The sequence below is a fragment of the Narcine bancroftii genome, chromosome 4 (genome assembly GCF_036971445.1).
Source record: "Narcine bancroftii isolate sNarBan1 chromosome 4, sNarBan1.hap1, whole genome shotgun sequence".
NCBI classification, from domain to species: domain Eukaryota; kingdom Metazoa; phylum Chordata; class Chondrichthyes; order Torpediniformes; family Narcinidae; genus Narcine; species Narcine bancroftii.
The window spans coordinates 236,130,692-236,143,251 of record NC_091472.1 but is presented as its reverse complement, the minus strand read 5'-3'; the positions used below and the strand labels follow the sequence as shown (position 1 = coordinate 236,143,251).

Sequence of the window (12,560 nt, the reverse complement as noted above, 5' to 3'; positions counted from 1 at the left end):
TCAGCAGGTCAGGCAGTGCATGGGGAGATTGTCGCTGTTTCAGTTAATCCCTCCCCTCTCTCTTTCAATTTCTTCTTTACCTCCACTGCTGTCCTGGAGTCGTCAAGGAGAGCAGCCTCCTGGGCAGGAACAGGGACCTTGGGCTCCTGGGCAGGATCAGGAACAGTGGTGGGGAGGTGTTGGGGATCAGCGTTGGCAGCAGGAGCACTGGGCTGTTTAAAGCCATTATTCAGTTATCCCAAAAATCCAGTTAACCAGTAAATATCCAATTCTAAGCTTTTAGGATAATTGGAAGCATACTGTCATACATTTGGATGGAATTACTTTTGGAGACTTACATCATGTTACCTTGTGTAACATTCAGTCAACCTGATTGTGGACATCTGCATCGGGAAGTTAATTGTTCCCTTCCAGTAGGGCAGAGCTCACTGCAGTCTCTTTGAGGAATGCCTACCCTGAAGAAGTTCTCTCTTCAAAGGGAGTTCTTCAAGAGCCTCTCTCACTGCCCATCCCTTCATTATCCCTGCTGCTCTCACGCATGAGGGCCTTGTGATTACCCGGACTTGCTTCCACAGTCATTTAGCCTGTACTCCACCCCCTGCCCTTCCTCCTTCCACCTTTTTATTCAGGTGCTTGCCTATTTTTGCTGATAGCTGACAAAAGTCCCAGGGTACATTGGTGATTCTTCCACTGGACAATGCATGACCTGGTGAATTTCTCATGCACCTTTGTATCTTGCTCACAACTCAAGCTGTCAATTCTATCATGCTTCCCTTTATTGGGCTTTAAAAATGCACTTTGTTGCAGAGGGTTTGTGACCAGCATGGTCAGTGCAACACTATTACAGCACCTGCAATCTGGCACTGTCTGTAAGGGGTTTCCTCTAACGTTAGATAGTTAATTGGTCTCTCAAGATGTCCTGCAAGTTCTTTGTGTTGGTCATCATTCCCACCGAAACAGTGAGATTCCTCATATAGCCTTAACACTGCCATCGTGGAAACATCCCCATTTCAGCCCAAGCAGGGTTAGGCTCACTTTGCTGCTTTGGTGACCCAAAGACAAACTGAACAGACACAGGTGAATGTGTGCAAGGTGCTGGAAAGAGGAGAGGGAAGGCAGGTCATTGAATCTATGTTCTGGAATTCCCTCCAGAGCTTCTATCAGGACACCTGTGGTCCAATGCTACCTTTTCAAAGGCAATTGCAGATCCAAAAGCATCATAGACCAAGATAGAAAAAGAATTAATGCTTCAGATCAAGGGCTTTGATAGGGTGGTGAGCCAACACCTTTTTATACAGGCCAATAATAGTAAATACCAGATGACATCTGTATAAGGTGAATGGAAGAAAGTTGAGGAGAGATATCAAAAGTAAGTATTGCTACTCAGAGAATGGAATGCATTGCCAAGGGTGATGGTGGAGGGTGGTACAATCAGAACATTCAAAAGACACATGGATGTAAGAAAAATAGAGGGTTACTGGTGTGAGGGAGGGAAGTTCACATAGGTCAGCACATAGGGCCTATACTGTATGGTAATGTTCCATGCTCTTAACTTCATGGAGTGGGAGTATTGATATGTCAAGACAAACTATTTGAAGGGAGACCCACTGCTTGGGTTGGCCCATAAATGCTCCACATACCAATTATTTTACATACAAAATCATCTAATTTAATATCATTGATTGTTAGCTGCACAACCCCGACAACTCGATTATAGCCATGCATACCCTTGAAAAATACACTAGCAGCATTTAGAACACTTGTCACATACTGGATAGCGTGTCAGAGAGATCAAACATTTAATCAATCCAATACCTACTGATTTTTAAAAACAAACGTAGTATTAAATCAGAATTTAAACCTTCTAATTTATAATTATAATGCTAAAAACCTGTCTCACACAGGAAATGTCTTATTGAATGCCTTCCGGAGAACAACTGGATGAGAACAGTTTTCACATTGTGTTCGGAGCACCATTCAATGAAGCTTGGACCCAGTGCGTCGACACAGAGCCATAGACAAGGAGGTGCTCTGGTTAATGCGCATACTCGCATTGCTCTTCTATAAGCACAGCATTGTCACTGCTTACCGTCCATCCACAATTCAGGAAGGGGACTCCCAGTGAGACAGCACAATACCAGGCCTGCAAGACAAGGAACAGAGTGAAAACACACCTCACCATCAGGTCCAAGGCAGAAGAATCCATCCTTATAGATCCTTAGGAGCAGAGGCACATGAAGGACTGTAGATGCTGGAATCTGAGGCCAAACACACACTGCTGGATAGCACAGTCAGTACATTGGCAGAAAAACCTCAAGGCCCTTCAGGCTGAGTACTTGTGCCCCTCAGAGCCATTTCCTCAGCCGCGACTCTGCTTAAACTGCTGGATTCAGCTCAGACAGAATCACCGAGTTTGGAAACCTTACAGAAGAGGTTGGAAGGTTCATGAAATGGTATAAGAACAACAACCTGAGTCTCAACAGAGTCAAGGCAAAGGAAATGATTGTAGACCTCAGAGCAATGTAGGCTGACCACTCTAACCACTCATCAATAGTTCCATTGAGGAGAGCACAAAGTTCTTTGGTGTACATATAATGAATGATCTATCTTGGACCCACAACTCCTCCTCATTAGTCAGAGAGGCTAGCAGCTCTTGCACTTCCTGAGGAGGTTGAGGAAGGCATGGCTACCAGTTCCCATCTTGATAACATTATACAGGATAACAATTGAGAGTATCCTCTGACTGCACCATTGTACAGTAACTGCAAAGCGTCAATATAATGAATCATCAAAAAGGTCGAGAAGATAACTGGGGTCTCTTTTTCCTCTATTGATAACATACACCTTAAAAAGGGCTCAAAGAATCATTAAGGATCTATTTCATCTAGCACATGGTTTCTTTGACCCATGAAAATCAAAATAAAGATTGCCAAACAACTTCTTCCCACAGACTGTGAGTAAATAGTATTCAAGTAAATCATTCCAAAATATTTAAAATCATATCTGTAAGTATATATGTGATTATTCTGTGCTGTATATTACATGTCTATGTGTGTGCATTGATGTCTGGAGCAATGTTGTGTTGTTTGGTTGTATATGTACAGTCAGATGATAACCACAAAATTAGAAGGTCAAGCAACATCTGTAGGAACAGTCGACATTTTGCTCTGAAACTCTTCAGCAGGGCTGAGGCACTTTAGAACAGAAGCAGTGTGATGAAGACAGGTTGGGGTTGGGGAAATGCAGGGGTGCCACAGTGAACAGGCAAACCAAGCAAGGGAGAAATGTGCACACTCAAATGTGCGGGAGAAACTCAGCAAATCATGAAGCATCCACAGGAAGGAAAGGATAACCAATATTTCAGACCTGAGCCCTTCATTAGATACAAGAAGAAAACAGGAAGGTGCCAGAATAAAAGATGGGAGGATGGAGGAAGGGACAGAGGGGGCAACACATGCTAACAGTTAAGATGCAAATTGGAGGGTATAAGAGAAAGAAGCTATGAAGTTATAGGAGGAGAGGGTAGAGGATAACTCTGATAGGAGAAAAAGGGATGGTGATGGGGAGCTGGGGGAAGAGTAGACAGAGAGAGAGAGAGAGGGAAAGAGACTTGGGGAGGGATTAGCAGATATAGGAGCAGTTGATTTTATTGCTATCTGGTTGGAAAGTGTCCAGATGGAATTCAAGGTGCTATTCCTCCGATTTGGATGTGCCTTCACTTTGGAAGTACGAGGTCATGAAAATGGTGTGTGGAATTGGAATGAATGGCCACTCGAAGGTCCTTGCTGATGCCAAGGACAGAGCAAAGGTACTCAACAAAACATTCTTCCAGTCTGTGTCCTGTCTCACTGATGTACCAGAAGCCACGTTCGGAGCACCGGATGCAGTAAATGACCCTGAGATTCACAAGTGAGGTGTGGCTTCATTTGCAAGGACTGTTTAGAGGCCCAAATAGTGGTGAAGGAGGAGGTATAGGTGCAAGTGTAGCACTTCCCGCGGTCACAGGGATAGGTACCAAGTAGTTGTCTGGTGGGAGGGAAGTAGGCAAGGGAGTCCTTGTGGGAAGTGGAAGGGGAGAAGTGGTGGAATTCCTTTGGAGATGGCAGAAAAGGCTATAACATGAAGGACAGTGGAAGATGGGAGGAGTGTGTTGGCATCACTTTTGTCACAGAGGGCCTGTTCCTAAGATGTATTCTTTCTGATTTTGCATTTTTTCAGTTTAGAAAAATTGCATGGAATCCAGACTACAAGCATTTGATTGGAGGGCAGATGGTATTGCAGAAACACTCTGCCCAAAGGACTCTGTGGAAACTCAGCAGGTCCCACAGTATCCATGGGAAGGAAAAGGTAACCAACGTTTCAGGCCTGGGTCCTTCGTCAGGTGTAAGCAAAAACAGGCAGCTGCCCAAATAAAAAGGTGGGGTATGACAAGAGGAGAGAGGAAGGGGTAGGGAGAGGAGTGCAGGCAAATAGCTAAGAGGTGGATACAGGTTGGAAAGAAGCTGAGAAGAAATAGGGGGAGAATTGGCGCAGAATGGGTAATTATTTCAACGATAACCCTTCGCTCTGTCCACCACAACAGGAAGGACCTCCAAGTGGCCAATCATTTCAATTCTACACTGACATGTCCATTCATGGCCTCATGAACTGCCAAACCGAGGGCACTCGCAAATTGGAGGAACAAATTGTATACTGTCTGGCCACTCTCCAACCAGATGGTGCTAACGATGACCTCCAATTTCCATTAACCCCCGTTCCGAAAAAGACTCAGAACAGGCCCTTCTGTGCCGACCTTTGTAAATCTTCTCTACCTCACACCAATAACCCCCTATTTTTCTTTAATCCAGGAGCCTGTCTAAGCAATCTATTTAAAATATTGCTCATATCAGGCTCCACCACCTCCCTTGGCAATGCATTCCAGTCACCCATCACTCTGCGTAAAATAACTCACCTCCCCTCTGACAGCTCCCCTAAACCAAAGTCCTCTGCACTAAGAAAAAACTACTGGCTGTCTACCATATCTAGACTCCTTCCTATCATCAAGTGCATTAATTTATTGTTCTCTTCAGTGTAATCTCCCATACACTTCTATTTCATCAGATTATGGCCTCCAGAGGAATTCACTAAATCCATTTTTCAATACATTTACGCAATTTGTAATGTCTTCAAACTTTAAAATAGAAATAATCTCATTTTATTATAAAGTAAGGCATTTGACAAGGTTTCCTATGGTAGGCTCATTGAGGAGGTCATGAGCCTTGGGATCCAAGGAACCTTGGCTGCTTACATTTGGAACTGGTTTGTTCGTAGAAAGAAGGAGATAGAAAACATTCTGTTTGGAGGTTGGTGACCAGTGGTATTTTGCAGGGATCTGTTCTGGGGGCCCTGCTCTGTGACATGGATGAAGAAGTGGTGGGTAGATAAGTAAATTTGCAGATGATACAGAGATTGGAGGTGTTGTAGAAAAAGTAGAAGTTTGTCATAGGTTACGAAGGGATACAGGCAGGATGCAGAATAGGGTAGAGAAGTGGCAGCTGGAGTTCAATCTGAGGAAGTGTAAGGTGATGCACTTTGCAAGTCTGAATTTAAGGCAGAGTACGGGTGACAGGATTCTGTACAGTGTCGAGAACAGAAAGATCTTGGGGTCAAGATCCACTGATCTCTCAAGTTTGCCACACAAGTTGATCAGGTGGCTACAAAATGTACAGTATGATTTATCAGGAAGTTACCTTTATTGAAGAACATGCCATATGAAGCAAGGTTGACAGAGCTAGGGCTTTTCACTGGAGTGACAAAGGATGAGAGGTGACACAATAGAGGTATTTAATGTTAGGAGGGGCCCCAGATGGGGTCGATTGGCAGCACATTTTTCCTGCAATGACAGTAGCAAATACTAGAGGACATTTGTTTCAGGTGAGTGGAGGAAAGTTTAGAGACGTCAGAGGCATGTTCTCTACTCAAGTGGCGTGTGCCTGAAAGGGCACATTCAAAAGATAGATTAGACTGTTGTAGAATAGATTTACATAGGTCTACCCAACATTGTAGGCTGAAGGCCCAGTATTGTAATTTTCTATACTGTATGTATATTAGGAGAGAGATTCAGCAGAATCCATTCCAGAACTCACCAGGTAAGCGACAAAGCTCAAGTAAGCGAGTGAAATGAAGGCTGACACCAGGTACAGAGCGATGTGGCCCAGGCTTGATACGTAGATTATTACAAAATATATATTAATGGCACAGACGATAAAAATAACTACTCCACCAGCCACCTTCCACGCCCTGAAAAGAAACACACGTACAAATGATAATTACCCTCAAAATAATTCAAATGAATTCCACAGTTTCAGACAAACTGGGACAAATTTGGAGTATTATGTGCAGGTCACCTAACTACAGGAAAGATATTAATAAGATTGAACTAGTGCAGAGAACATTTACAAGGATGTTTTTGAACTTGAGCTGAGTTACAGAGAAAGGTTAAACAGGCTAGCACTTACCCTGGCGTATCAGAGAAGGAGGACAGAAGTATACAAAATTATGGGGTGTATACAGACTAAATACAACCAGGCAATTTCCATTGAGGTGAAAAAAGAACTAGAGGACATGGGTTAATGGGGGAAGATGAGATGTTTCAGCAGAATATTTAGGGAACTTTACAAAGAGAGCAGCGAGTGTGTGGAACGAGCTAAGAGGTGAACTTTGACAATGAAGAAACATTTGGACAGGTACCTACATGGGAGGAGTATGGAAATCCATGTAGGTCAATGGGACAAAGCAGAATAACAATTTAGCACAGTCAAGATTGGCCTAGGGCCTGTTTCATGCTGCAGTGTACTATGTTTCTATGAACAACTTGGGTCCATGACCTGATTCTGAAGTACCCTACCAATCACTCTCAGCTATAAAAAGACTTATTTACTCCCACTCTGCTTTCTAGCCATTGACCAACTCTCCATCCACATTCTCTAACCTAAAGAAACTGAGCAAGAGCTGTGATAAACTCTAAATACATCACATCCAATGATTTCCCCTTGTTGACTATTCTACCAGTCAAACCTTCAAAATCCTCCAGTAGATTAAAAGAAATGTCTGAAGGAGCCATAGAACCATAAAACACAACAGCATAGAAACTGGCTCTTCGGCACATCTTATCCTGTTAACCTACACCAAGTCCGTAGCCCTCCATACCCTCCCTATCCAAATATTTCTTAATGTCAGAATTGAGCCCATATTCACCACTTAAGCTGCAAACTCATTCCATACTGTCACCACTCTTTAATTGAACAAGTATCCTGCAATTTTTAAATGTAATTTTTAAATTTAGACATAAAGCAGAGTAACAGGCCATTTCAGCCCACGAGTCTGTGCCATCCAATCTACACCCCATTAACATACACCCCCGGTATGTTTTTGAACGATGGGAGGAAACTGGAACCCCCAGAGAAAACCTACGCAGACATAGGGAGAATGTACAAACTTCTTACAGTCAGCATAGGATTCAAACCAACCTCAGTCTCAATCACTGGCACTGTAAAGGCATTGCACTAACCGCTATGCCAACTGTGTCACCCATTAAATTTTCCCTTTAAACGTCCCACCTTTTACCCTTAACCCATTCTCCATCTCTGATGCTACAGGGAATAAAATCCCACTTTTAACCATTCTCTGTAATTCAGTTGCTCAAGTCCCAGCAACATCCCTGTAAATCTTCTCTGCACTCTTTCAATCTTATTGTTATCTTTCCTGTCAGACTTGTACTCCAAAATTTGGCTTCACCAATGCCTTATTCAACTTCACCATCACATCCCAAATCCTATATTGAATACTTTGATTTATGAAGGCCAATGTACCTACTCTTTACGACACTGGAAACATGTATCAATCAACTGCTCCTCATATTCGTTCCTCATATTCAGATCCAGGTCAGGATGACCAGGGGAGCTGCTACCTCAAACCTGTAATATCTAGGTTCAATTTGGACTTGATCTCTGTAGGGTTTTCATTCTCCTTATGACTGCAGAATGACTAGTTGTGCTATTGTCCTGTTAGAGTTTACCAGTAATAATGATTAGGCTAAATTTAGAATATTCTGTCAAGTTTGGTAACCGAAGTGCAGAAAAGATATCAATCAAATTGAAGGAGTGCAGAGATTGAAGGTTGTCAGGACTTGAGAAGTTGAGTTACAGGGAAAGGTCAAATAGGTTAGGATTTTTTTCCCTGAAATGACAGAGAATTACACAAAATTTGATTGTGGTATGCAAATTTATGAGGAGTACAGATATAGTAAATGCAAGCAGGCTTTTCTCACTTACGTTAGGTGAGACAAGGACCACAGGACGGGTTAAGGGTGAAATGTTTAAAGGGAACGTCTTCATGCAGCGAGTGGTTACAGTGCAGAACAAGCTGCCAGCTGAAGGGGTGAGTGGGGCTGTATTTTATTTAAGAAAAATTGGAGAGGTAGATGGGTAGGGGGGCTAGGGCCTGTTTCGTGCTGCAGTGTACTATGGTTCCAAAGGACTAGGCGCAATAGTTAGGCATGCACAAGATGGGCCAAAGAGCACATTTCTAGGCTGTAGTATTCTGTGATTTTGATCAATGTCCCAACCCTACAATCAGCTTTGCAGAATACCAATTGTGATATGTATAAAATTTGGAATTCTCAATTGTAAGGTTGATTTAATCAAATTAGCCTTCAGGTTACTTACAGACCGTTGACGAAGTCGTGCATTATTGAGGTCATACTGGTGAACGTCAATATTGGGATTAAGGCGAACGGTAGCTGCAGGGAGTTGGAAGGTCAATTGTTAGATCTTTAAGTTGCCTGATTTCTGAAATTATTTCCTGAGCTTCTCTGCCCCACTCACCCCACCATAGCCATAGAACACTACAGCACATAAACATGCCCTCTGCCCCATGCAGTCTGTTCTGAAATTATTCTGAGTCCCACTCAGTCCTGCACCCAGTCCATACCCCTCTATCAATGAATCTATCCAAATTTTTTTTAAGCTTGCATTAACCACTTCAGCTGGCAACTCGTTTTACAATTTCACCACTTGCTGTGTGAAGTAGGTTCCCCCCAATGTTGCCTTTAAACATTTCACCTTTCATCCATGTCCTCTCACCTAACTACAGTGGAAAAAGCCTGCTCTTTACTCTCTCCACAGCCAACTACCCTCTCTATTTGGTGCAACTTAAAAATCTAAATCAAAGCACGCTATTAAGCATCAATCTTTCCCTTCCTGGGGTGGAATTTTCCACGATTCTGTTTACACATTGTAATGCGCGTTGAAAGAACCAAAGACTTGTTGATCCAAACCATGGCTTTTATTAACTAAAAGACTGGAGCATATCACAAGTAGGTCGACCAGTCCAGAATGACCTGGTCTGGCTAGGAGAAATCCTTTAAGACCTGCCAGTAGGTGTGGCTACACTCTCAGCTAATCACAGTCATCCTACACTACCATCTGTACATATGTACATATACACATTGGTGATAGAATCTGTACTATCACATTCACCCCTTCTTTGAGAACCGACCCCAGGGTGAATGGAGGTTAGGGGCTGTACCGGTCAGGGGGTCTGACGATCCGGCGTGACCGCCATGGCGCCGGGATTGAGGTCGCCGGAGTCGTGTCACCGGCAGGCCTGTAGGGTGCGGCCACTGCAGGATCAGAGAGCTGTAAGTATGTTTCAAAGCACCTCACCCAGTGCTTAAAGTAATTCGAGGCTGTAGCTGATTGTGGGTCGATGTCGAGGCATTCCAGCCGTAGCATATGCTCCATCCCTTCAAAATTTATTTTTAGTTTTGCATTGGTCGCGGTGCATAGGAGGGAGTAGATGGAGGGTATGGCACTAGTCAGCACAGCGAGAGGTGGGGAGACCTTTGGACCGGACCCCCTGTCACTGTGGATGTAACTGGGGTATCCGAAGATTGCGAAGATGCTGTGCAGGGCCTCTATAACTGAGGAGGCAGTCATGTCCGAGCAGGGCACAGCAAACGGGAAGCAGGAGTACTCGTCGATGGCCGTAAGGATGTAGGTGTTACGGTTGGTCGACGGTAGGGGCTCCTTGAAGTCTACGCTGAGACGCTCAATTGGGTGGGTGGCTTTGATGATGTGGGTGCTCTCCAGATGGAAGAAGTGGGGCTTGCACTCAGCGCACACTGGGCAGGCCTGGGTCATGGAGCGAATCTCCTCAACTGTGTAGGGCAGGTTGCGAGATTTGACAAAAGTGCGTGAACCTAGTGACCCCTGGATGACAGAGCTCCTCGTGGAGTTTCTGTAGTCTGTCCAGTTGCATGTTGGCGCAAGTGCCCCTGGAGAGCGCATCTGGCGGGTCGTTGAGTTTACCTGGCCGATTCAGTATGTCATAATTAAAGGTGGAGAGCTCGATTTTCCACCTGGCGATTTTGTCATTCTTGATCTTACCTCGCCGGGAATTGCTAAACATGAAGGAGACCGTGCGTTGGTCGGTCAACAGCGTAAAGCGCCTGCCAGTGAAGTAGTGTCTCCAACGATGTACTGCCTCGACTATGGCCTAGGCCTCCTTCTCGACAGAGGAGTGTAGGCTCTCAGGACCCTGGAGGGTTCTGGAGAAGAAGGCTACTGGCCGGCCGGCCGGGTTCAAAGTGGCAGCCAATGCAAAGTCAGACGCATCGCTTTCGACTTGGAATGCAATGGACTCGTCGATGGCGTGCAGCGTTGCAGCAGCAATGTCCAATTTGATGCGGTCGAAGGCCGCTTTGGCTTCGGTTGACAGGGGAAAGGAGGTGGTCTTGTTGAATGGCTGTGCCTTGTCGGCATAGTGTGGAACCCATTGGGCATAGTAAGAGAAAAAACCCAGGCAGGAGGATCAACAAGTCTTTGGTTCTTTCGACACGCATTACAATTTTATTAACTAAAAGACTGGAGCATATCACATGTAGGTCCACCAGTCCAGAATGACCTGGTCTGGCTAGGAGCAATCCTTTAAGACCTGCCAGTAGGTGTGGCTACACTCTCAGCCAATCACAGTCATCCTACACTACAATCTGCACATATACACATTGGTGATAGAATCTGTACTATCACACACATGAATTGCCTTTTTTAAATGTTACAGAACAACAAATATTACAGCATTGTAAATATCACTAAGCCCACAATGTTTTGCAGACCTATGTAAACCTATTCCAAAACAATCTAATCCCTCTCCCCCTTTCACCAATAATTCTCTATTTTCTGACATTCATGTGCCTGCCTAAGAGATTTTTTTTAATATCCCTATTGTACCAGCCTCCACCACCACCCCTGGCAATGCATCCAGATACCCACCAGTCTCTGATGAAAAAAACTTGCCTCTTACATCTTCCCCAAACTTTACTCCCCTCACCTTAAACAGATGTCGCTCTGGGAAAAAGTTGCTGGCTGTCAACCCTAACTAAGACCCTCATAATCTTTTACTGTATATATTAAGTCATTTCTCATCCTTCATTGCTCCAAAGAGAAAACCCACAGTTTTAACCTTGCTTCACATTACATGTTCTCAAATCCAGGAAACATCCTGTTCAATCTCCTCTATATCCTCTCCAAAATATCTGCATCCATCCTATAATGCAGGGACCAAAATAGAATACAACACTCCAAGTGCAATCTAACCAGAGCTTTAATGTTACATCACAGTTCTTGAACTCAATCCCCTGAGTAATGAAGGTCAAAACACCATATGCTTTCTTATCCACCCAATCAACTTGAGGGATCTATGGACCTGGACACACTCAGTTTCTACACACTGTTAAGAATCGTGCCATTAATGACATACTCTGTCTTCAAGTTCTTCGTTGCAAAGTGCATCCCTTCAAAGTTATCTGGATAGAACTCCATCTGCCACTTCTCTGCCCTACTCTGTATCCTGTTGTAACTTATAACAACCTTCTACATTATCTACAACACCTCCAACCTTTGTATCAACTGCAAACTTACTGATCCACCCCTCCATCTCTTTATCCAAGTTGTTCATAAAAATTAAAGAACTGGGGTCACAAAACAGATCCCTGTAGAACACCACTAGTATGACCTCCATCTACTACTACCATCTGCTTTCTGTAGGAAAGCCAATTCTGAATCCAAGCAAGTTCCCTGGATGTCTTAGCTCATGACTTTCTGAGTCTACCATGGGGGACCTTCTCAAATGCCGTAGAAAATCCATATGCACCACCTTACCTTCATCAATTTGCTTTGTCAACTGCTTAAAAAACTCCATTAGGCACATTAAGCAAACCTGCATCTCACAAAACCAAGGTGACTATCCCTCAAAAAAACTTCTTTTTCTTTGGCTTGGCTTCGCGGACGAAGATTTATGGAGGGGGTAAAAAGTCCACGTCAGCTGCAGGCTCGTTTGTGGCTGACAAGTCCGATGCGGGACAGGCAGACACGATTGCAGCGGTTGCAGGGGAAAATTGGTTGGTTGGGGTTGGGTGTTGGGTTTTTCCTCCTTTGCCTTTTGTCAGTGAGGTGGGCTCTGCGGTCTTCTTCAAAGGAGGTTGCTGCCCGCCAAACTGTGAGGCGCCAAGATGCACGGTT

The 12,560-nt window shown here is 44.2% G+C and overlaps 1 protein-coding gene across 14 annotated transcripts in view; it reads right to left on the bottom strand.

The window, feature by feature from the left end:
• LOC138761737 (natural resistance-associated macrophage protein 2-like) overlaps window positions 1-12,560 on the bottom strand; it is a 133,243-nt gene that overhangs the window by 44,852 nt on the left and 75,831 nt on the right. For all 14 annotated transcript variants that reach the window (XR_011356477.1, XR_011356470.1, XR_011356474.1 and 11 more), the window contains 3 exons: window positions 8,706-8,779; window positions 6,126-6,279; window positions 2,090-2,143 (listed from right to left, as the gene is read on the bottom strand). Coding sequence is in view for 1 of the 14 variants with exons in the window: in XM_069934393.1 (XP_069790494.1) it covers window positions 2,090-2,143; window positions 6,126-6,279; window positions 8,706-8,779 (282 nt within the window). In the remaining 13 variants the exon portion in view is untranslated. The remainder of the gene's footprint in view (window positions 1-2,089; window positions 2,144-6,125; window positions 6,280-8,705; window positions 8,780-12,560) is intronic.